Genomic DNA, 26,546 nt, shown 5'->3' with positions numbered 1-26,546 from the left:
AAGGAGAAAATATTACAAGCTGCCAGAAAGAAACAATTCAAGTATTGTGGAAACACAATCAGGATAACACAAGATTTAGCAGCTTCTACATTAAAGGACCGCAGGGCATGGAATATAATATTCTGGAGGGCAAAGGAGATAGGATTACAACCAAGAATCACCTACCCAGCAAAACTGAGTATAATCCTTCAGGGGAGAAAATGGTCATTCAGTGAAATAGAGGACTTTCAAGCATTCTTGATGAAAAGACCAGAGCTGAATAGAAAATTTGACTTTCAAACAGACTCAAGTGGAACATGAAGAGGTAAACAGGAAAGAGAAATCATAAGAGACTTATTAAGATTGAACTGTTCACATTTCTGCATGGAAAGATGATATTTATAACTCATGAGACCTTTGTCACTATTAGGGTAGTTGGAGGGGGGAAAATTATATGTAGATAGATAGATAGATGGCACAGGGTGAGTTGAAGATTAAGGTGTCATATCTGGAGAATAAAATTAAGGGATGAGAGATTATAGTAGAAGAAGAAGAAAGGGAGAGGTAGAATAAGGTAAATTATCTTACAAAAAAAACAGAAAAGAAAAGGCTCTTAAAGTGGAGGGGAAATAGGAGAAGGTGAGAGGGAATGAGTGAATCTTACTCTCATAGGATTTGGCTTAAGGAGGGAATAACATACACATTCAATTGGGTATGGAAATCTGTCTTACCCTACAGGAAAATGGGGGAGAAGGGGACAAGAGAGGGGGATGATAGAGAGGAGGGCAGATTGGGAAAGGGGGTAATCAGAAGTAAATACTTCTGAGGAGGGACAGGGCCAAAAGAAAGAATAGAATAAATGATGGGACAGGATAGGATTAAGGGAAATAGAGTTAGTTTTTTACAACATGTCTACTATGGAAGTGTTTTGCATAACTGCACATGTGTAACCTATATTGAGTTGCTTGCCTTTTCAATGAGGGTAGGAAGGGAGGAAGGGAGAAAATTTGGAACCCAAAGTTTTAAAAACACATGTTTAAAAAAAAAGTTTTCACATGCAACTGGTAAATAAGAAATAGAGGAAATGGGGTACAGAAATCTATCCTGCCCTACAGGAAAATAGAAGGGGAAGGAGATAAAAGAAGGGGGTGAAGAGAGATAGAAGAGAGGGCAGACTAGGGGAAGGGGTATTCAGAATGCATGCCATCTTGGGGTGGAGGGAGGGGGAGATGGGGTGAAAATTTGGAACTCAAAATCTTGTGGAAGTAAATGTTGAAAACTAAAAATAAACAAATTCATATAAAAAAATAAAAATAAATACTATTTGTTATATGGGATGAAACTCATGAAGAGTCAAATATGACTGAAAAATGAGTCAACAAGGGAAGGGAGAAGGGAGAAGGTTACTAGAGATAACTATTATAATGTTAAAACAGAAGACATTTAAAAAACCATTTAAAAAACAAAGAAAGGAACAAAGTTAGGGAGCCAGTTGTTAGAGATTCAGGGGACTGGAATTAGGGAGACAATCAAGGAAGCTGTTTGGGTAACTATAGAATTACAAGCTAGAATAGTAGAATCATAGAAATTTCAGAGTTGTAAAATACTTCCATGCCCAGCCAATCTAATCTCTTCATTTTGCAGATGAGGAAAAGGAGGCCATGAGAGGTTAAGTGACTTATCCCAAGTCACACAGGTATGAAGTAGCAGAACTGGGATTTGAACCTAGGTCCTCTGACTCCAAGGGACAGCTAGGTGATGCAGTAGAAAGAGTGCTGGCCCTGGAGTCAGGAAGACTCATCTTCTTGAGTTCTAATCTGGCCTCAGACACTTACTAGCTGTGTGACCCTGGGTAAGTCACTTAATCCTGTTGGCCTCAGTTTCCTCATCTGTCAAATGAGTTGGAGAAGAAAATGACAAACCACTCCAGTATCATTGCCAAGAAAACTCCAAATGGGGTCATGAAGAGTCAGATAAGGCTGAAAAATGAGTCAACAACAACAAATCTCTAATTCTAAAACTTCTCTTCTTTCTACTTCATTACCTGCTTCTAGCCATAAGATGATAAGGGCCTGGATTAAAGTTTTTCAGTAAAAATAAAGAGAAATGGATAAATCCAAAAGATATTTGGAAGGAAGAAACAACAGGATTTGGAGACAGATTCAGTACAGAGGATTAAGAAAAAGAAAGAGGCAAAGATGACTCTCAGATGAGAAGCCTTGGGAAAATAGTGGTATCACTTACAAAAACTGAGATCCTAGAAAGGGGAACTAAGAGATGATGAGATCGATTTTGAATATGTTGAGATGATGGTCATGCACCTAAATGGGATGTTCCATTTGGAACACGGCTTCCAGTGAGAAATATCTACTGAAGGTCAAGGTGAAAGGTTAAAGCAAGGATAGAAATCATATGTACATGTAGTTAAAGGAGTGAGTATAGAAAAGTAAAAGGAGAGAGCCAAAGAATGAGCCTTCAGTGATACACAATTGTAAGGAAGAGGAGCCTGAAAAGGAGACCCAAAAAAAGAGCTCTGAGAGCAAGGATAAACAAGAACATACATCACCAAAAATAGAGAAGATAATTTCAAGGAGTGGGTAGCACCTTAAAGGGAATGAGCATTGAGAGAATTCACACAGTAGGTCAGAGTTGGAAAGGACCTCAAAGGCTATCTAGTCCTAACTACACCTTAAAAAAAAAATTCCCTCTACAATGTAACTAAGAAATTCCATCAGGTGATCCACATATGTTATGCTCTCAAGGCCCTACTCCATCATAGTTTTATTCCTCTGAACACTCTCCAGTTTGTCGACATGCTACCTAAAATGTGATCCCCTATCAGGGAAGAATATAGTTGGGACTGTATTCAGGATTTCTTTGTCCTGAACATTCTATGTTTTTTAATGTAACATAAGATCATCTTAGTTTTCTTGGCACACCATTGACTTATATGGAGATTGCTGTCCATGAAAAACCCCTGATCTTGTCCAGATGAACTTCTAACTAACCACATATTATTTCATTTGATTCTACCATAATGGAAATAATCCTTTTGTAATATCAGTAGCCACCATCCAAATCACAAATTAGCTGCCACGTCTCTATTTTCCCATGTCTATCATCTGAGTTTAAAGGGGATTTCTTTTTCTTTCTTTTTTCTCTCCTTCCTTCCTTCCCTCCCACCTTTCTTCTTCTTCTTTTCCTTTTCCTTTTCTCTCTCTGTCTCTGTCTCTCTTTGTCTCTCTCTTGCGATCTCTCTCTCTTTCCCCCCCACCTCCCCTCTCTCTCTAATTCAGCTATGGTTTTCTTTCTTTCTTTTTTTTTTTTAAGCACTCAGGAAGAGAAAGAAGCTGCCAAAAGTACAAAGAAGGGGTGAGGTTGGGTGGGGTGAAGTGCTAGGTCAGTGCCCAGAAAGGGAAGATATTGGGAGCAGTAAACCTGTAGCCTTTTTATATTTATGTTTAGCCTTTCAAGGACAGAAGTTCAATGACTCTGGAAAAGGGAATTTCCTGAGAGGTTCATATTCCTCATTGCTCCTAGAACATGTTCTGCTCTCATTTTGCTGCTCCATATTTTTTGGTAGTGAGGCGTGCCACAAGAATACTTTTTCTGCTTATGAAAAGCAATATAGATGGAAACGTATGTAAAAGAAAACACTTGCTCTCCCTTTTCAAGGTGGAAATTTCAAGATTTTCATGACCAAATGGGTTCTACTCTGTTCTGCCAATGGACTCTGTGACCTTGGCACATCATCTAACCTTTGCACTTTCAGTGAATTACCGGACCATGGACTCGAAGTGAAAAAAGGCCTTTGAGTTCATCCAGTCCAACCCCCCCATTTTGTAATAGTGGAAGCTGAGATACACACAGATTAAGTGATTTACTCACCCAAGGTTACACAGCTAAGTAAGTGGCAGAGCTTAGACCTGAACTCAAGTCCTCTAACCCCCCAAGTCAGTGACCTTTACAGCTAAGGTTACATTTACCCAAAGGAATGGATTTTTAAAAGAAAAAAAAAGTATGCTGACTTTGCACAAGAAAGTCAATGCAAAACAGCAAATGAGAGATAAAGTAACACATTATAGCAACACAGATAGGATTATCATGTAAGTTTCTAATGAGTCCATATGTGGACCAGGCCAGGCCAATGCCAGAAGATAAAACCTATAAGTCTGAGTTATAAAGTGAGGAAGACAGACCTCATGCCAACAGCTATACATGACTTCATACACAGTCATTGGAGCCAGGTAAGGACGATACAGCCTGAAGCCTTTGGAAATAGCCTCCACAACTTGTAAATTGGATTCCTTTGCGAAAGGCATCTTGCCCTCAGTAAAAACCTCCCACATCAGAATTCCTAAAAAATAAAATACACAAAAGCAAGTTGGAGAGGAGGGGAATGATTACTTAAGAAAAAATGGTTGGGTGTCTGGAATGGGTATAGGGGAGAAATAAAAGAAGGGCAACTATCTGCCTCCAGAGAGAGAACTGATGAACTCAGAATGCAAATTGAAGTGTAATTTTCTCACTTTTAAAATTTTTCTTGCTTTCTTGAAATATGGCAAATATATTTTGCATGATTTCACATGTATAACTGATATCAAGCTGCTTTGGAGGGAGTAGGAGGGCAGGAAAGAATTTGGAACTCAAAATTTAAAAAGAGAAGAATCTTTACAATAAATAAATAATAAATTTTATTTTAAAAAGCATTATTTACCAATGATGAAGCACACTACCCACCTCCCAGAAGAGAAGTGGTGGACTCAGGGTGTAGAATGAGACATATAATTTTTGGTCATGGCCAATGTGGGAAATTGTCTTGCTTGACTATGCATGTTTGTTTTTCTTTTTCTTTTTTCTTTTCAGGGGTGGGATGAGAGAAAAAGAAAATAGATTTTCATTAATTGAAAAAAATTATTTTAAAGAGTTCTTTAGTACATAAGACAGTGTAGGTATTCAATAAATAATTGTCCATTACAGAAACTACTTAAAGACAATTCCGAAAGGAATTCTTGGGTTGTTGCCCTGTACACACATGGGTGCAACCTCTCAGCCAAATTGTTGTCCATAGGCTTATTTCCTCACCTACAAAGTGAAGGGTTTGGATTAGACCATCTGCAAAGTCCTTTCCAGTTCTGACGTTCCATAATTCTATTATTTTAAAGTACCACCTGCTATTACCACTATGTGTGTAAGTAGAGAAGTGCTAAAGAGGCTGAGGTTGCCCATTTAATACCGTTGAGGGCTTGAATTTTTCCATGTCTTTTCTCTGTTCACTGGTCACAAACTCCATGCTTAACCTTGGCCAGCCATTGTGCAAATGAGGGAAATTGGCCTGGAGAATGTGAATAATTGAGCTCAGATCTATCACTAGTCTTGGAAAAAAAAGTAGATGCTCTACTGAGGATGGGTCTGTATGTAGCATCACCTTCCTATATGAAGGCTAGCATATACATGTACATCAAGTTTTATACTGTACTAATGCTCTACAGTATCTTAAGTTACGTAAATCCTACAAATCTCAAGACAATAAATTAAATATGGTGGATCCATCCTATGAACAAAGGGCACAATAGAAACATTTTATAAGTTTAAATGCTAGCTCTATTTACAAATTCATTAAGTGCCGAAGATGTTCATTATACAACAGCTACAAATACATTGGGATCAATTTTCTTTTCAAGACAATGGCGGGAGAAGGCTGTCAAGAGGAAAGGGAAAGAGTGGTTGTCTTTTTCAATTGGCAGCTTCTTTGTTTTAATTTAAAATTTAAAGTTTTAATTAACTCCTCACTTGAAAATGAAAATAAGTAATTTCATAAGCGTGTACATCATAGAAGCCACCAAAGGCGGTTTTGATGTTTCAGATCTCACAAAGCAAAACCATAGATCTGGGGAGACTCCATAAGAATCTTATCTTGCACTAAGAAGCAAGGTGAACCGATGGTCCTAGTCTACTAAGACAACCAACGTCCAATCAGCTTCATCAAGTGAACTCACCAAATGACCAGACATCAGATTTGCTGCTGTATTTGTTGAAGTGAAAGACTTCAGGGGCTGACCACTTGACAGGGAACATGGCACCTGAAGAACTGATATATTCATCATCCAAAACATATCTACAACCAAGTGAATACAAATACATAGATGTGCTACATATGCTACATTAATAATGAAAGGTTCCCCCTTTTCATTCAAATCCTCAAGGAGCTTTGGGTTGGCTACTTAGCGAAATCCTCCTAAAAAAAGGCAAGTTATAATCCTTTAATACAAGGAGGTTTTGTGACTCTCTCTTCTTGTTAAGAGTATCACACTTTACCAGTTAACTTCAGTTTTAATGGTGTTGTTTGGTTCTCATAAACCTGTAGCAATTCCTCATACCAAACATGAACTTTTAAATCATAAGTCATCAGCCTGGACATGTTAATCACCATTATGACTTACATATTAAAAGGTATATACCAGCACCTGAGAATAAATTCATTCTTCTCAGGAAGGAGCTGGGGACCTATGAGTATACACAATCAGATGTTACTGTTGTGTAAGCTTTGCTTAATTGTTTTTCTTTGTTACAAGGGAGGGCTGAATGGCGGAGACATATGTTGGGAAATTATTGTGGTATTAAAAACGTAAAGCATCAATAAATCTTTTTTAAAAAAAGCAGCATATTGAAGTACTCCAGCAACCAATTTTGGGAAGAGGAAAAAATAAACATAGGAAGCAACCCCAAGCATCAAATTTCATGAATATGTTGTAGCACAGAATAAATTTAAAATTTTAATTTTAAAATTTTAAAAAGAATTAATTTAAAGGTTGTTTCAATGCCTTCTTTACTTATTCAGGTGTTAACACTTGGGGCAGCTAGATAGTGCAGTGGATAGAGCACCAGCCCTAGAGTCAGGAGGACCTGAGTTCAAATCCAGCCTTAGACCCATAACACGTATTGGCTGTATGACCCTGGGCAAGTCACTTAACCCCATTGCCTAGCTAAACACACACACACACACACACACACACACACACACACACACACACACAACTATTAACACTTGACATTCACTACTTTTTACACAAAAATCCCTCATTTATTATAATGACCCTGTATGGAAAATGAACAGAGATAATTATCATCTCCTTTGACAGAACTTTGGACTAGCTTCCTGGAAATGAGTGAGTTCCTGGAAGACAGGGACTGTCTGTCTCTAAAGTTTTGGATAATGATATTGTGAAGATGGAGAAAATGAAACAGTTATACTCCCACTGCCCTGTTTCAAAAGAACACACACACCAGAAACCCCTCTGGCCTATACAATACTTTTTGTCTGTCTCTGTATGTCTTTCTCTTTCTCTGTGTGTATCTCTTTATGTGTCTCTATCTCTCTGTCATTCTGTCTCGTACAAAGAAAAACCAAATGCCTCATTATAAAGGTGAAAGAATGACCAGAATTATGGTCAGAAATTTACTTAGAGGAGGAAACCTCATCCTAACACCTGGACTGAGTGGTTTCAGCTCCCCTGAACTGGGTCAACAGGAAATAATAGCCACAAAAACAGTTAGGCCAAAAGCTAGCTCTCCCTTAGAGTGCAGGGTGGTTGATAAAATTCTCTTCCACAAGCCACCACTTGTCCTTTGAGAGTCTACTCCTCTTTCAGGATGGTGTTCAAGAGCCACATCCTACAGGAAGCCTGTCTGAATCCTTGAGTCTTTCTTTTGTCCAACCTCCCTGCAGTAGTCTGTATCCATTAAATAGTCTCAATACTCTATTTTTGCATCACAATTACTCCATGTGCAATCCACGGAGGTAGGACACAGTCTTTGTTTTCTTTGTGCTGTGTGCACAGTAGGCACAGGATGATCATTAAGTTAATGTTGAACAATTGGACAAAAGCAAAGCTTAAAAAAAAAACAAAATGAAGACTCTAGGGTTCTCATATGTTCTCTTACCTTGTCATTCCAAAGTCTGAAATTTTTACTATGCATGTAGCACTGACCAAACAATTTCTGGCAGCCTGTGGAAAAAGGAGAAAGATGCATGGGCAAAATTCTTCTCCGGCAAGACTTTTTGTACTGTAGCTTCTTCCCCCTCCAATTCATTTGTACCTTCTCCTCCATCTTTCAGCCTCTGCCCCCACGATCCATTTGTAGCGGCTCTCATGGATGATAATAATCCCATTGATTACTGGTGTTGTTCAGTTGTATCCAATTCTTCATGACCCCATTTGGGATTTTCTTGGCAAAGATACTAGAATAGTTTGCCATTTCCTTCTCTAGCTCATTTGACAGATGAGGAATCTGAGGCAAACAGGATTAAATGACTTGCCTAGAGTCACACAGCTAATAAGCGTCTGAGGCTAGATTAGAACTCAAGAAGATGCATCTTCTTGACTCTGGGCCCAGCACTCTATCTACTGCACCACCTAGCTGCCTTCACACAATAGACTTTAAAATGATGGCACTCTTCAATAAGATTTCTTGCTTTCTTAGAGAGTTGTTTAGGTCTCAGAGAATTTACTGGCTCATGGTTCTGTAACTAATTAGTGTCAAATGCAAGATCTGAACCCAGGTCTTCCTTACTCAAAGCCCAACACTCTAGCCTCTACGATAAGCTGCACTTATTTTTTAATGCTAGGATAGAATGTTGGACTCCAAGTCAGAGAGTAATGGCTGAGTTTAAGTTCTGCTTCAGACACACACAAGCAGCGTGTCCCTGAACAAGTCACTTTCATGTCTCTCAGCCTCAGTTTCCTCATCTGTAAAATGGGTATAAATAATAGCACTTACTTCATGGGGTTATTGTAAGGATCAAATGAGATGACACAGGCAAAGCACTTTGTAAACCTTAAAGCACTATACAAATTATAGCTATTATTACTTATTAATATAGCAAATACACACATACAAACATACACACGCAACCCAAACAATTCTGTTCTCCAAAGATATTGCATGCTCGTTATTTTTATTTTACTCTTCCTCAAACGTCATGTTTGATACACCAAACCCAAGAAAGATTCACTCGCTCTCAGATAACACTCTTAGCTATATGTTTTAGCATTACTTCCTGAGGTGTATGATAGACATAACTTACATTAACTAAGTATATGCCAACATGTAAATGTTCTGTGTAGAACAACTGGTCTTTGACTTAATAGTTACGTTCTAGGGAGTTGCCTGAGTCATAAAGTTCAGAGAACTTGTTATTAACTTTTATGAACACAAAGTACAGCCAAATAGAGTATCTGTGTAGTTCATCTGATTTAGCAGATAAGTCCTACCGAGGGTGTTGCCCAAAGTACTCAGAGACTAACCTTCAGAGGAGCAATTTAAACCTGTCTTCCTAATCCCATACCCAAGAATTCCATTATACCATAAGCCTAAATATCCCCCTAGCTCTTCAGTCTTTACACTTTGGTACTCCAGGCACCCTTGATTTCATCCACATAGGTAACCCTCCCACTTGTATTGTACTTTCATCATAACTTAGTACATGGGTAATCATGGATTATCCTACTTTTTAAAAAATTACCACCTGGGGGCAGCTGGATGGCACAGTGGATAGAGCACCAGCCCTGGATTCAGAAAGACCTGAGTTCAAATCTGGCCTTAGACACTTGACACTTTTAGCTGTGTGACCCTGGCCAAGTCACTTCAACCCACAGCCTTGCCAAAAAAAAAAATACTACCTAGTAGCCTGCTTTCTGGTGAGGAAACCTCCCCATTTAGCTAGGCTGGTTCTCAGGCTGTGAGTCTATCACCAGGTTTCTATTCAAAGCCTTGGTCAGAGTGACCAAACCATATGCTACTCTGTGATCTAAGACTTCAAGAACCCACGGTCACTTCTACTCTACAGAAAAAAGGCCATTTCTGCCCTAAAATAGTACTTTAGGCAAGGTTTATATTTAAAGGATTTATAATTTCCAATTAAAATTAAGGTGACTTAGTAGAATATAAACTATCTTGCTTTTATATCTCTGTCTTCACCTCCTAATATTTTGCCTGGCACATACTAAGCATTTAATAAATGAGTCTTTAATCAATCATTCAGACAACAAGCTTTTATCAAGAGCTTACATAGTATTGGGCACTGTGCAAGGTGATATGGTTCCTGTCCTCAAGGATCTTATATTCAGAGGAAAAGGGGTGGGGTGGGATAGAATACAATAAATAAATATGGAATAGATTCCATACTGGAAGCCTTCCCAGGTTGGTAGGACCTTCCAGAGCTTACCGCACTCTGGCATAGTCTTCCAGAGCCCAAGGTTCCATCCATGTTTAATAAGGCATTGGTTAAAATACAAATGAAGCAAAACTAAGTCTACCATCTTAAATAAAGAGTTGACAACTCATACTTACTAAATCCCTGTGAATGAAGCTATTCCTCTCCAGGTACTCCATGCCTTCACATACATCCTGGCACATGCTCAGTAGCATTCCTCTCCTAAGCCTTCCTTGTCTCTCTCTGAGATAATGAAGCAGAGAGCCATTTTCCATAAACTCTGTTACTATATAGAGCGGCTTCTGTTGGATGCATACTCCATAAAGTTGTACTAGTCTTGAATGAGATAATTTCCTGGTCAAGAAACACATTTTAGTATTTTCATTTATTATTCACTAATTGAAAGCTTATAATTCACTTAAACAGAATTGGGTTTGTTTGTTTTGTGAGGGGAGAGATTTTAAAAAGTGCTTTGGAATAATAGGAGTACACAGCCTTTTCATCTTCTCAGCACTATATTAACAAAACCTTAACTTGACTGTAAAGATGGCAAAGTAGCTTTATTCTCTTTAACTTAAATTGGGATTAAACAGTATGTCCAAAGTGATAGAACTGGCCTGCTTCAGAGTGTGAGATGAAATATAGCTATCTCCATTAAATAGTCCCCAGTGTTCCCCATTCACCTAAGAGGTAATGACACGGATATTCCAAATCAGCAGATAATAAAAAAAAAATTTCAATTATAATCAGAAAAATAATGACTGATTAAGCACCAAATCAAGATGAGTGATGATTGCAAAGCCTGCTTGAGTTTAATGTGTCTCATGAGCAGAATCATAACTAGGATATGGTGATTATGATTTTGACCTGGGGCACTGAAATTTAGAGGAGGAGGACAGTATTTGTATTCCTTTAGCAGGTAGAGACAGCTGAGTTTAGTACTTCACTAGCTAAACAAAAGGCTACTAGATGGCATGCATCCTCCTCACTCACCCCAGAAATTTTAAACTCAAAAGCATACGGAAGTGATTGCTGACAAATCAAAATAAATTAACAAAATTTTTTAAAATGGTGAAGACAAAAAATATATAAAATTTTTTTTAAAAAAAGTTTCCTTATGATGTCTCCTCATGAGGCAGAAGTGACACTAAGTTCTTGAAGTCAATGAAGTTCAAACTCTGCCATGTCCTTATAAACAGGAAAGGCTTCCTGCAGGATCCCAGCTACCGCCTATCGTCAGCCTGGCTGAGGACAAAGGTTTGGTCACAGCTATCATAAAGATATTTCCTTCATGAAGATAAAACTAAAAAGATACTCTACCAATGGAGGGGATACCCACACTGATTATTGCAATGACCTTTTGAAGTACTCAAGCAAACCATTCATTTTTAGGGACAAGTTAACCCTTTTAGGTCAGTATGATGCTGTCACCTCTAACAGATGAGCCACATCTTCTCAGTTACCACAGACCCCACATTCTTTCTTTGATTATACATTTTAACATTTCTTTGGGTATTATATATACTTACATCATCACTTTAGCCTCCTCAATGAAGTCATCTTCTGACATGGTTCCTTCATTGATGGCCTTAATAGCGACTAGGACATGTGATCTCCATTTACCTAAATGGACCACACCAAACTGACCTTTTCCAACCTCCTTTATAAAAGTCAACTCAGATTGATCAATCTCCCATTTCTCTGGAAAAACAAAACCTATATGTTATTTATGAAAAAGGCAGAGAAGCATAAATTATCAAAACTGGAAGAAGCCTTAGCGCCTGTCCAGGAAGAGCCAAGAAATGGCCTAATAATGAATAATATCCACAGAGTCCTAACTTTTGTTAAGGTGTATTTTTTCACTCAAAAGAGTACTCATGTTTTCCAGGAAAAAAAAATGTCATTTTCCAAGCATTTTGAACTTCATCTGCTTGCCATTTTAGCATTCAAAAGGACTGATACAAGGAGAAATACTTTCCTAGTGTTCCCTCCAATTAAATTGTCAAGTTCTTACTTGTGTATAAGTACAAAAGCACAACTCTAAGTGTCTTTGGTTTTTTAAGAGACATTTTAAGTTTTCAAGTTTTTTAAGGGACATTTTTTTAGGGGGCAATTGGGTTTAAGTGACTTGCCAGGATCACACAGCTAGTAAGTGTCAAGTGTTTGGTCTGAGGCCGGATTTGAACTCAGGTCTTCCTGACTTCAGGGCCGGTGCTCTATCTACTGCAATTTCTTTAAGAAATTTTCCCCCATAATCTATAATTTGATAACCCCAAAGACCCCAGCTTCTGGGATAAGAACCCACTCTTTGAAAAAAACTGCTGGGAAAACTGGAAAAGAGTATGGCAGAAACTAGGCATAGACCCAAATCTCACACCATATACCAAAATAAAGTCAAAATGGGTTCATGACTTAGATATAAAGGCTGATACCATAAGTAAACTGGGAGAACAAGGAATAGTTTAGCTATCAGATCTATGGAGAACAGAAGAATTCATGACCAAACAGGAGATAGAGAACATTATGAAAAGCAAAATGGATAATTTTGATTACATTAAATTGAAAAGTTTTTGCACAAAGCCAATGCAACTATTAGAAGGAAGGTAGAAAATTGGGAAAGAATTTTTACAACCAGTCTCTCTGATAAAGGCCTCATTTCTAAAATATATAAAGAATTAAGACAAATTTATAAGAACACAAGCCATTCTGCAATTGATAAATGGTCAAAGGATATGAACAGACAGTTCTCAGATGAAGAAATTAAAGCCATCTATAGTCATATGAAAAAATGCTCTAAATCATTATTGATTAGAGAAATGCAAATCAAAACAACTCTGAGGTACCACATCACACCTATCAGATTGGCCAACATGACAAAACAGGAAAATGATAAATGTTGGAGAAGATGTGGGAAAATTGGAACACTAATACATTGTTGGTGGAGTTGTGAAATGATCCAACCATTTTGGAGAACAATTTGGAACTATGCCCAAAGGGCTACAAAAATGTGCATACCCTTTGATCCAGCAATAGCACTTCTAGGGCTATATCCCAAAGAGATCAAACAAATGGGAAAAGGACCCACATGTACAAAAATATTCATAGCAGCTCTTTTTGTGGTGGCAAAAAATTGGAAATTGAGAGGATACCCATCAATCGGGGAATGGCTAAGCAAGTTGTGGTATATGAATATAATGGAATACTACTGTGCTATAAGAAATGATGAAGAGGCTGACTTCAGAAAAACCTGGAAAGACTGATATGGTCTGATGCTGACTGAAGTGAGCAGAACCAAGAGGACTTTGTACACAATAACAGCCACGTTATGCAATGACTAAGACTGTTAAACTGAACCCTTCTCAGCATTACAAGGATCTAAGACATCTCCAGAGGCCTCAGGATGGAAAATACTGTCCACATCCAAAGAAAGAACTATGGAAGTCAAATCGCTATCACTTATTTTTACCTTCTGTTGAGTTTTGTTTCATCTTTCTGATGGTTCCTCCTATTGGTTTTAATTTTTACTTACAACTTCACTAATGTGAAAATATGTTTAATGGGTATGTAAATGTAAAGCCTATATCAGATTGTGTGCTGTCTTGGGGAGGGTGGTGGGGAGGAAGGGGGGAGAAAAATTTTCAACTCAAAAACATATGGAAGTGATTGTTGATATATCAAAATAAATTAATAAATTTTTTTTTTAAAAAAGAAATTTTCCCCCAGCAGGGGGCCACATTTCCCATCCTTTCTAATTCAGATCTACCAAACAGCAGCATTGGATTGAAACAGGGGTTACCAAACTTATTTGGCCTACTGCCCGCCTTTAAAAAAACTTACTCAACACCCCCCCCTAGAAATCTATTATCTTTGATCCTTTAATGGTTTTTATTTTAAAATTGTGTCATTTCAGAATATACTTTTTTTTAAATGATGCATTTAACAAATTAATAATTTATTGTAAATTTGTGAGTTTTTTCCTGCACTGAAATTTTAATGACACAATATTGCATGATGTAATCATATAGTATTGTATTGTAAATAAGTCATTACCCACACATACATATTCCTGCCAATGTATGCTGGACTTACTGACAATGGGCAACACACTTGCCTGCCAACACTTGCTTGTTAAGATCTGTCGGTGGACTTGACCACTGATTGGTTATAACTTGCATTTTGTGTGTTTATTTGGAAAATAATGTAATCACTGTGACTTTAACTCTGTTACACAACAGATGAAACATGTACGAATGGTTTTTCAAAATTTTCTTATCTTCTCTTCTTTCCTTTGCCCCCTTATTTTTATTCAACACCCCCCCCAGTTGCACCTGAGGCTACTACTGCCTCCCCCATAATTCTAGTGCCCCCAAAGGGGAAGTATTGCCCACTTTGGGAACCTATGGATTAAACAATGAATTAATTAAAATTAAGCTTGGATTCTCTGGCAGATTTTAACCTGACCCCTAGCCAAAGCTGGCCCTAGGCAGAGTATTGAAGTAGATGACATCTCCCTCTTCTTTTCTACCTTCCTCTCTACCAGTCCGTTCCCTATCCACACATTAACGTCTGTGTCTTTCTCTCCTATTTATTTTCTCTCTTCACCCCTACCTTAAGGCATCAGGTTCCTGGCTAGACCTGGACTCTCCTATCAAAGACAAAAATCAATCAATCAACAAGAATTTATTAAGTACCTTTTTGATGGAAGGATACTAAATACTCATATTAAGATTATAGGATTTTAGAACTAAAAGGAATTTTGGAGATCTTAGAGATTTAACCTAAAAATCTGATTTTCCATTAATTTAGCACCCTTTTGTATTTTTACACTTAGTGGAAACAAATGGGGAGAGGGAAGGAAAGTTTTTAAGAACTGTATTTCTCTTACATAGAGTTGTGCTTTTGTAGATGAGAGAACTCACTGGTATCCTGGGATATGTAGTTCAGAGAAACAAGTAGTCCTTCTCAGTCCTGAGAGGGATTTGGAACTTTGTCAATCTTTGAGCCAGAAAGCAGACTGGAGTCACAATCTACTGTACTGAAATAATACAGATTGCTCCTGTTTACAAGGAGTGGATTTTTTGTACTGTAACTGCCTGAGTCAGGGTTCTTTGTCTCTAAATTTAGCTCAGAATTCAGCTGGCCTGTAACGGGTCAAATTGAGAAATCCAGTTCTCTTGCTAATCCTTATTCTATTCTTGCCTCAAGGAATTTAGCTAACCTTGGGGGAATGTGGCTTGCCCTAAGGGAGGGGTCTAATCTATTTATACCACCAAGCTATCCTTCAAGAATGTCTGGTTTTCTATCTGTTATCACTTGACCTTGCAGCTAGACTCAAACGATGGGGAAGGGAGAAGGAGAGAGTTGTTGCTAGCCCCTCATTACCAAACTTCCACCCAATCATGTTGTTCCCCCTTGCCTCAGCTATGTAACCAACTATGCTTATAAAAGTGAGTTTGGCATAAACTGAGGCAATCTATCAGTTACGTGCATCACTGTTAGTAAATGTTATCTTGCTCAGAGAAACCTGCCTCAGTTTACCTCTTTGTTAAATCTTACTCACAATACTATCTTCCACGGCAATACCCACTAGTGTTACATACACATATCAACATTTGGCAGCTTAATTTGAGGGAATACTGTGAAAGAGTTCCTAAGCTGCCTCCAAAATCAACTTTCAGACCAAAACATCTAGTGTTTTATGTACATATATTTAGCTTTGCCTGTAGAATTCTCATATAATAGTTTGCCCTTTGCTCCTTGCATTTTCTTTTCTAGGCACGGGCAGAGAATCCCTCAAAAATTTCATTTGTTTCGATGCAAATGGCCCCTTTTATGGGAGGGAAAGATGACTCTAGTATGCTGGTGAAGCAAACATTTAAGTGAGGTAATAATGCTATCCTCCTTTAAAATTTTCTGCTTGCTTATGAACATAAGTGCAGCCAAAATGTGGTTTTGAAAGAGGTTCGAGTCTAATCAATAGTTTGGAAGGGTTTTTTTTGGGGGGGGGGCAGGGAGAGTTTCTCTCATTATTTCACTTTTCAAAGGAAATAAAACTTTTCTTCCCAAAGAGTAACTTTTGGGATTTGCAAATGTCACATTTCCTGGAAATCACCCAAATTGGATTATGAATAAGTCTCACCTAAAGGCAGTCAGGAAGAAAGATGATCTAAAAACTCCCATGCTTAGCAGATATCTACAGCTGACCTCTCTTGAGTAGTGACCCTTTCCCAGAAATCCTTGTTTCTAGAGAGAGCAACTATTTAAATAATAGCTAGGTGGAACAGTGGATAGAGTCTTGGGCCTAGAGTCAGGAAGACCTGAGCTTCAATGTGGCTTCAGACACTTACTAGCTATGTGAACCCAGGCAGGTCACTTAACCTCTGTTTGCTTCTGTTTCTTCATTTGCAAAATGGGGAAAATAATAGCATTTACCTCTGAGGGTTGTTGTGAGGATCAAATGGGATGTGAATTGCAAAGAGCTTAGCAGAATGTCTGGCACAGAATAAGTGCTATTTAATGTTAGCTATTATTCTTACTCTTTCATCTGTCCAGTATTTTGCATGAAGCAAGATGGGCACTTGGAATGGAATTTCTTTACTAGGTCTACTGTTTTATTACAACAGAATTTCAAACTTTACCATAGCTAAAACCAGCTGTTGCTGGCAAGCAGTTTCCCATGGAGCCAACTGGATACCGGAGACGGGTTATAAGCCCTAAGAAGGAAAAGAAGCTAGAATTATATTCCTAAATCACAAGCCTACTTATTAAATTAGAGGAGAAAATGAAACACTAAGCCTGTCCTCAAGTATAACTGAATTTCAGTCCTTTTCCTTACAGACATTTTCCCAGTCAACACAGTTCTTCATAAGAACATTTGAAAATTACAAGCTGTTCCAAATCTTTGTCTCTCCTCAAGTCCCTAACTTCAGCTCTGTCCTCTTCATTCTCAACAAGGTATTTTATCTCCCATTTTATTGAGAAGGATGGGGATATCCCTTCTTCCCTTCTTTTCTTTGATCTCATCACTCTTCCTTTCAAAAACCTTCAATGCCTTTCCATTGCCTATTGAATCAAATATAAATTCCTTATCCTGGCTTTCAAGGCCTCTACACCCTGATTTGAACTGTTGTACCGAGAAATCAGCGAGCGAGACCCAGACGTAATTTAAAATGTGGATTTATTAGTGTGCGGCTGCAATTGGTATGCACATCCAAATCAAGCAGCCCCGATCAGGGGTCGAGCTAGGGTTTATATGGAAAAGAGCATGGGAAAGAAATGCCAGGAACACTGATGAGGTAATCCAAAGGTGCAGGTGTCTTTGGGAGCTATGGATGGGAAAGTACAGGGAGTATACCGGACAGGGAGGGGGATGGATCTTTGGAGTCTGGCAGGAGGAAGAGTCCTGGGCTGGCCAAGGACACCTCTCTCCCTCTGTCTTGATGAAAGAATGCTCTGCAACAAGGGAAAGCTTTCTCACAACACAGGAACTTACTGAGGAATTGGGAGGCTTCCAGAGACATGATCTGAGGGCTGGGGCCTGAGCAGCCCAGCTCTGTGTAGCTGTACCAGGGAGAGAGATAAGGATCATGCTGAGGCCCATGCATGAATAACTGCTAGGCACAGTGTCCTTGGGCTGGGGAGTGGTTGTTAGAGACAGTGTTTCTGAGACTAGGGAGAAATTGGGGCACAAGTACGAGCACAAGCACCCGAGCACCCCATCATTACGGGTCAGAGATCACACAAAGTAGACCAGGTGTCCTGGTCTCTGGTATAAACATAATTATCTAAAGCAATTATATTGCAGGCTTTCTTATCCATTTGCGTTGGAGGTATGGGCTATGCTGAGCTATGCAAGAGTACATTTCACTATTGTTTAGATTTAGGAGGAGAGAGGTCTGGGGCAAGATTAAGCACCACCTTTTGCTTTCCATGGCTTAAAGGGCCCTACCCTACCTAAATGGCAAAATTATGTTCTGCATTACAGAACTTCCCTCAGTTTTCCCCCTTGTGTACTCTACATTCTAGCCAAAATGGACTACTCTCTATTCTATTGTTCTTATCCTTTCCTTTGACATCTTAATTGTTCCAGCCAGACCTCATACCTGAATATATATTCCTTCCCTCATTTCTTTCCATTGAAATGACTCTCTTCCTTGAAGACCCTATTCAGATGCCACCTTCATAAAGTCTTCCTTGACTTGGCCTCCCTTCCCATTCCCACTCCCACTCAAAAGTGATTTATCCTTCCCCTTCCTAATTTTTTTTTTCTTTTTTGGCCACACAGCTAGTAAGTTTCAAGTATCTGAGGCTGGATTTGAACTCAGGTCCTCCTGACTCTAAGGCCAGAGCTCTATCTACTGTACCACCTAGCTGCTCCTCCCTTCCTAAAATTTTTCATAAAACTTTGCCTGGAGTCCCCCTTTGCATTTATATTCTGCCTATTATTACAGTTATTTTTGTAATATCATCCATTGCCTCACCCACTAGATTTTAAGCTCATTAAGGGCAGAGTCTGTGTTATATTTCATCTCAGTATCCTTGTACATGGTAGGCATTTAATCCATATTTGTTGAAATGAATTGAATTGAATTTCTCTTCTGTTTATAAATGTGTTCTGGTCTGTCTCAATTATGCTTTAAGTTTCTTTTAAAACCCTCACATTTGGGGCAGCTAGGTGGTGTAGTGGATAGAGCTCCAGCTTTGGAGTCAAGAGGACCTGAGTTCAAATCCAGCCTCCGACACTTGACACTTACTAGCTGTGTGACCCTGGGCAAGTCACTTAACCCTGATTGCCTCACCAAAAAGGAAAAAAAAAATCAAGTAAGAAAAAAAAAAGGGCAGCTAGGCAGTGCAGTGGATAAAGTACCAGCCCTGGAGTCAGGAGGATCTGAGTTCAAATGTGGCCTTAGACACTTACTAGCTGTGTGACCCTGGGCAAGGCACTTAACCCCAGTTGCCTAAAAAACAAACAAGCAAAAACCCCTCACATTTGTTTGATCATGCTAACTCCTCAAGCTATAAAGTTCTAACCTTCTTTCCTTTCACTGTCAAACTTCTTAAAAGAGTAATCTAAACTCAACGACTATTTCTTCTCCTCTTATAGCATTCCTCAACACTCAGCAAGCTAGTTTCTGCTACTCTATGGAAACCTTTTCTTTAATGTTGTTGTTGACCTAATTATCAAATCCAATAACTGTTTTTCAGTTCTCATTTTCCTTGAACTGTATGCCTCATTTGATACTGTTGACTACTCCCACCCTTTCCTCAAAAGTTTTGCTTCCTTATTTCCCTTACATTTCCTCCATGGTGTTTTTTTCCCTCCTTTTCTTTGATGGTTCCTCTTCTTTTCCTGTTCCCTATATGAGAGCATCCACCAAAATCCTGACCTCAACCTCCTTTTCTTCTCTACGCCCTCTTTGTGGTATAGAATCTCCTCCCAACATATTATCTGTCACCTTTATTCAGATAAGTCTTAAATCTATTTATCTCTGTCCCTGACCTCTCTCTCTCTTGGTTGCTAATTTCAAATTTCTACCTAGATATCCTGCTGACTCTTCAACATGTCCATAATTGAACTAACATCTTTTCCCCCAAACAGCTTCTCAACAACTTTCTTATTTCTGTTTACAACACCTATCATGCTCTCAGTCATTACCACTCCCAAATGTGACCTCCCTTCTTCCCATCAACCCTTACAGCACTTTATTTGTTATGGCACTTGTTAAGTTCTGCCTTATATCATAATTATTTATGTATATCTTATCTCCCTATTAGACTGAAATCTCCTTGAGGACAGGAACTGTTTCTTATTCCTAATTTTTGTCTCTACAGACTCAGTAAGCCTCAGACTTGCCAACCCTACAAGCCTAAGAATTTAATCTAGTATCCAGGCAGAATGTGGTTACGATAATCTGAAGAAAAATTCTAAGCATAATTAATGAATACTGAGAACTAAGAAAACTCAACCCTACCTCCATTACATTTTCATTGAAAACCAGGGCTATCTAATTCTAGAAGTTTTTAAGACACTGTTTAACTTTCCCATTTTGTTTTTTATTTTAAATCCCATGGGGATGTTTCTTTGTAATGGTACAAATAAAAATCCTACCAAAAGCCTAAAAGAAGATTATGTGCTTAATTCACAGAGAGAAGTTAGAAACCTGAGTCCCTCTGCACAGGAGATCTACGTTAAAGGAACCTAGAGAGAAGGCAGAATGGTGGAATTGTTATCAAGAGGAGGAAAAAAAAGTAGGATCAGAAATCTATTTTGGGATGTTAATACCAGAAGGCCCTCTCCCCCAACCCCACCTTTATCCATTCCTACTGCAAGACCATAGCTCTAAATCTTCTATCTTGGTAGAAGATAAGAAAATAATTGAAAGGTGAAGTTTTTATTGTTGTTGCTTCAACTTATTGAAGGTCCAGAAATTTGTTTACTACTGGCTAGGGTTTAGAAACACCAATTGGACAAGTCTTCATAAAAAAAGTTAGCATCAAACTAACTTCATTCCTTTAACAAATGAGCTTAATCTAATGATGAGGAAACCGTTTGGCTATCTAGCATCTCCTCACTTGAAGTTTCTGAGTTTTTGTTGTTATTTTTTTTACCTCCTGCATTGTGCTGATGATACTCAATCAGTTCTGGTATTGATGGGAAAAGGTATCTTTCACTCACATAGCACTGCCCTGAGTCATGGCTTTTAATCTGATAATGCTTGATGGGCACCTCATCATTCCTGTAACCAAAGAAGAAACAGTCATATAAATAAAATCACTATACTATTCCATCATCACAACATTTCACAATATTGCACCATCACAATACTATTCTACCTTAAAAACTCATACACCACTATTGCACACTAACCAGCAAGTTAAAATAAACACATTCTTTAGGCTTAGAGAGAGTGTGACAATTGTGGACAGTAAAGCTGGTCTGAGCCAGGAAAAAAAAAATGGGTTCAAGTGCTACTTTTCATATATACTCACTGCATGACTATGGGTAAATCAATTAAACTCTTAGGGCCCCAGGCAACTTTCTAAGACTACAAGTTGCAGAGAAGGTTTTGATCTATTTTGGTGGAGGAAATTTCCTCATGGGGGTGTTCCCAATACAGTGGTTCCCATTTAGTGGTTTGTGAACCACTTTGAGACGACCTAAAAATTCTCTAATGGCGCCTTAAGCAATTGCCTAATTATGTTACCAGTATATTCTTCCTCTGTGACAAGCATGTGCATGTTTGAAACATTATAAGTTTGTATCTGCAGCAATTTAAAACTATTATGATCATGTGCAAAATGATTGTTTTGTGGTTGTATAGCTCGATGTCACACCAAACTCTGCTTCTGTTCTTGCAGTTTCTCAACCTGTTGTCAAATTGTTTTCAAATTGCTCTAAAGATTCAACATTTGATCACAAACTGACACATTAAAAAACATTAAAACATTAAAATGTTGCCATGTGCATAGCAGAACATAAAAGAGGTTCAAAATATAAAACAATAAATTTCCATTTCAAGAAGGTCTATATGATAAATACTACACAGTGTTCAAAGCTGTCCATCTTATTTCCTTGTATGTTTTATTTTGTTCTCTGCTGCGCACTTATTACTTTGTTCTTTTTACCCCCTTCTTCTCTCCCACCCCCCCACCCCCATGAAGGCTACAATTAAGCATGGAGATAAATACATGCACACACACACACACATACACATGTACATACATATATGCACACATATAGACATACATACATATAGGCATATAGACATACACTTACATACACATACCTGGATATCTATAATCATACACATATATACACATGTACATTCATATGTCTCTGTATAGGACCATGCTATACTTATTTGTGCTCCGTTTCTCTGAAGGTGAATAATATCTTCCTTCATAAGTCCAAGTCTTTCCGTATTTTTCTAAATCCACCAACTCATCATTTCCTGCACCACTGCAACATTCCAACTGTATACTGTCTAGTTATTTTAAATAATCTAAAACAATATTGATTAATGTGTCTGACATATAGTGTAGTTTCCCTATTTTCCTCCTTTGATTAGCTCTATTTTAGCTTTAACTCTGTCTGAGATCATGATTACTCCCCCTGCCTTTTTCTCCCTAATACATTCTGTTCCTGATCTTTATTTTATGTTTGTGTGCTTTGTAAGTTTTAACCCCACCACTAGCACATACCAATAACAGTTCTTCCCAAAGCATTCCAGGCTTATAGCTACTGACCTTCTCATTCTTGAGTACACAGAGATAGTGTAAGCTCCCAGACATCTGGAATCTCTGACTATGAACGCACCTTCTTTGGACTGCAAAACAATTCATTCAATATAGAGGTTTATTTTTTTTTATTGGCATAAAGACAAATTGACAAAGGAACCAAGAGAGTTGTGTCAAAGGGAGAATGTTCACCCACACAGTCCAGTCTCATTCTTTGGAGGAACAGCTCATGCAAAATGTTGCAGAGGTTTCTGGTTTCTGGTCCAGGAGCATTTAAAACACAAAAGTAACAAGTATGAAATAAAGTAGCAAAGTTAGCCAATGAGCTGAGAGAATACAGCCTAGCCTGGTCCAATGGTTCCCAAGCATCTGTTACAGTTCTTTACCTTTAGGCACTGAGTCTTTGCTGTAATGAGTAACAACACAGTAAGCAGCGAAGTTTGCAGCAAGGCAGGATCCCTGACTTGCAGACCTATTCTCTAGGTCTGGGGATTGCTCCACTTTTCCTCCCCCTCCACCATATTGCCCCCTTATCTTTCTTTACTTTCCCAGGGACCCACGGTAGAGAAGGTAGCTTTGTCCTCTCCACATTGGTGCTACTGTGACCTTCCTCAAGAAAAACAGAAGAGCAGGCAGAGAAACTGGAGCTGAGGGAAGACCTGGAGGAATGTGGCAGTCTGAAGGACAATGAGGAAGAACCCAGCGGGCAGAAGAGATAGCACTCAAACAGATAAAAGGTTGCAACCACTTTGGAATGCACTGTCCTTGCTAGAAGGATTATTTCATTTGTTGTCTTTGTATTTCCATCTCTTAGCACCGTACCTTACATGGAGTAGCTGCTTAATAAATGCTTATTGATTGACCGATTGAATACGGTTCAGGAGGGTGTTTGGGTTTTGAGGGGACTGAGTTGCAAGCACAAACGGAGGTGAATTTATGGTGGAAGTCGTAGTATATAATTTCTAATTTGTAGTTCTAAACGGATATGTGGAGGACTAAATTTCTGGGCACACCCAGTGGTAAGTGCTACCTAGCAACATGCCCTTTGGAACCCACTGGTCTAGACACTGAGCTGGTATAGCCAAAACAGTGAGTTTCAGAAATACTGAATTCTCCTTGCATCACATCCCTAACACATTGATAAGCCAGCCCTAACAGGCTATCTCATCTTCTGAGGGTGATCAAATAGTGTGAGGTGGCCTGGAGAACAGAGGCTAAAACAGTTTCTTCCACTCCTTTTTCTCCCAGCTACCTTTCACTCATGACCTTCATTTTGGTCTTTCTCCTCCTCTTTTCTTTCTGCTTGAAGAAGCAAAATACAAAGTGTCCCACATGTATGTTTGCTGTTTATCTCATCTTATTTAAAGGTGGAATTTCTTTATTGTTTTTCTACAAGTCCAGTGCTCGGTATCCACTCAGTTCTTTCATCAGTGTCTCATGGTAATTACCTATTGAGGTTACCCTGGGGTCTCAAAGGATATACCAGTGGAGCACAAGTCCTACCAAACTGGAAAGCTTACAAGTATGACAGTAGTGATGGATTCTTTGTCTGTTATGAAGACCAGCCTCGAGAACTCAGAGGTGCATTACAGGATTGGCTGCAGAGTGAAGATTTTTTTTGCCACACCAAATCTAGAAGACAATCACCTAGTCCACAGAGAGTTGCAATTTTCACTCATTCTCCAGCTGCTTCTTCAAGGCCAAAGCAAATTATTAGACATTAATCCCATTATATCAGTAAACACTTCCCAAAACACAAGAAAGTAGTTGAGTATTTCTATCTGTGTTTCTCTTGTTCAACCTTGCTTTGGCCATATTTGTCGAATATGGGATCATTTTTGTACACTTAAGCAATGATCATTTCTGCTTCTCTGCTAGCTGAGAAAATCAAATATTGATTTTGTATATTTGATTCCATTTTGTAACTGATTCTATTTTGTAGTTACTTAAGCCATGTTCTTTGTCTCTGAGATAAGTTCAGAAGTTCATGAGTCTAGAGGTTGTTTTCCATCTCTGAGTTAGTTTAGTTCAGTTGTCCCACAAATCACCTTAACTAAAAGAAATACATCATCTCTATATATCGTTGCATACCCATGTACAATTAAGGGAGACCTGTTATCATACTAACAAGTCTTACAGAATGTAGGTGGGCACCAAGAAGTCTGTTATCTTTGCTTAACTAACAAGCAGATGGACTCTATCAATCAACTTTTCCTGAGAACAGGATGGAAGGAGGGGTTTTTGCTAGCCTGAAATGTTCAGACAATCATATTTTTTCTTCTACCTTCAGATTTTGTAACCAGTCATATTATTTTCCATCTGCCGCATTTATGCTGCCTGTTATTTGTTCTCTTGTATTTCCCAAAACTATATGAAGGCTAATAAGCCCTTCCTTGTGGTCTTTTTGGCTAACAGAGGAGTTGAGAGACCCTTTTTATTGGTAATTGTTAGTCTTATCGATAGATTGAACGTGCTTGGAACTTTGTGCCTCAGTTTATCTTAATTTTCAAATGTAACTTGGCTGAGTCAAAGTCATTTAATTTAAACAAGATTTTTATATAATTAGGAGTCAGTGCTTTTCATTAAGACTTCAGTTAGCATCAGTTAGCATCTGTATTTTAAATTATAGTTAATAAACAACATGAAACCCCTACTATTGTCCTGTTAAGAATAACACCACTGTGGGGCAGCTAGGTGGTACAGAGGATAGAGCACCGGCCCTGAAGTCAGGAGTACCTGAGTTCAAATCTGGCCTCAGACACGTAACACTCACTAGCTGTGTGACCCTGGGCAAATCATTTAACTCCAATTGCCTAAAAAAAAGAATAAGACCACTGGCACTCTGCAGTGAGCATTTGATAAATGAATGAATTGATGTCACTCATTCTCCAGCTGCTTCTTCAAGGCCAAAGCAAATTATTAGACATTAATCCCATTATATCAGTAAACACTTCCCAAAACACAAGAAATAACAATGGTCTGAATTTTAATGCATGAACTTTCAATGAATCGGGGCAAAGATCATGTGGTTTGTTTGTCCATTTGGCCAAGTTTTGCATGTGGAAGAATTAAGTCAATAGTACTAATGTATTTTAAAACTCAGAATGCTCCTTGACATGAGTGTTTAATTGAATCCTTTTCTGTTATTTTCAAAAATGTATTTAGCACTTATTCTGCTTAAGGCACTAAGATAGGTGCAGGAAAAACAAAGATAAATACAGCATATTCTGAATATAGCATGTTCTGAAGGAGTTTGCAATCTAATGAAGGAAGGAAGGAAAAAAGAGAGAGAGAAAGAAAGAGAGAGAGAGAGTAGGGAGGAAGGGGGAAGGAAGGAAGGAAGGAAGGAGGGAGGGAGGGAAGGAAAGTGTGTTGAAAATTATTTCTATAGGAACACAACTCTGATATGATGCAAGTCATTATTTGATGAAAAACATTATTTGATATAAAAATATTTGCTAGCAACTTTTCATAAATATTCATATAAAGTGAAGTTGGGCTGAGAGAAGCAAAGAAAAGAAGCAACAAATGGGTCTTTTTGATGAGTAAAAATGCTGACAATAGATTCTTGGAGACTTTTTTTGCTATCCACAGATTCACTCCCAAATATGTGGACTCACCTCTTGTCTCAATAGATCTTCTGCCTGATTCCTAGTGACGTTTTTATGATACCACCTATAATTTTATGAAATATCAGTTACCATTCTAATGTCATGCATGCCTTATAAGGAAAAAAAATCCCACTTTTCCCTTTAAAGGGCTGCCTTTCATGACTTTAGGCATTTAAAATAGTGTCCTTATTCAGAAGTTCATTCATTCATTCTGTTTTACGCTTAGATTAGCTTTATTATAAACACAGGACAGCCACATGTAAAACAAGTACACAGCTTGTTCTTTTATACCTTCCAGTTCAACTTTCTGAGACACAGGAGATTTGTTTAAAAGTTTAAATGATATAATAGAGCACAAGAAGCTGTAATCTTAGGCCAATATTCTCTTATGTTCAGTCTAAGATAAAGTGAAAAATTCCAGTTTTCCTTCCCCACCCCCAAGACCTGCTTAAGAGCACCTTTGTATACTCTCTGTTAAGCTCTCTGAAATACCACCCCTTCCA

General features: G+C 38.4%; 1 protein-coding gene across 2 annotated transcripts in view; it reads right to left on the bottom strand.

Annotated features, from left to right (window-relative positions):
• Nucleotides 1-26,546, bottom strand: part of TXK (TXK tyrosine kinase) — a 56,152-nt gene that overhangs the window by 6,308 nt on the left and 23,298 nt on the right. For both annotated transcript variants that reach the window (XM_078148176.1, XM_020990513.2), the window contains 9 exons: nt 26,053-26,107; nt 22,442-22,521; nt 20,804-20,931; nt 16,834-16,908; nt 11,725-11,896; nt 10,333-10,549; nt 7,924-7,988; nt 5,979-6,097; nt 4,179-4,336 (listed from right to left, as the gene is read on the bottom strand). In XM_078148176.1, coding sequence (XP_078004302.1) covers nt 4,179-4,336; nt 5,979-6,097; nt 7,924-7,988; nt 10,333-10,549; nt 11,725-11,896; nt 16,834-16,908; nt 20,804-20,931; nt 22,442-22,521; nt 26,053-26,107 — 1,069 coding nt within the window. The remainder of the gene's footprint in view (nt 1-4,178; nt 4,337-5,978; nt 6,098-7,923; nt 7,989-10,332; nt 10,550-11,724; nt 11,897-16,833; nt 16,909-20,803; nt 20,932-22,441; nt 22,522-26,052; nt 26,108-26,546) is intronic.

This window comes from Phascolarctos cinereus, unplaced genomic scaffold, assembly GCF_003287225.1.
Source record: "Phascolarctos cinereus isolate Bilbo 61053 unplaced genomic scaffold, phaCin_HiC Scaffold_9;HRSCAF=440, whole genome shotgun sequence".
NCBI lineage: Eukaryota > Metazoa > Chordata > Mammalia > Diprotodontia > Phascolarctidae > Phascolarctos > Phascolarctos cinereus.
Note: the sequence above shows the minus strand (reverse complement) of the source record. Positions and strands in the feature narration are given on the sequence as shown.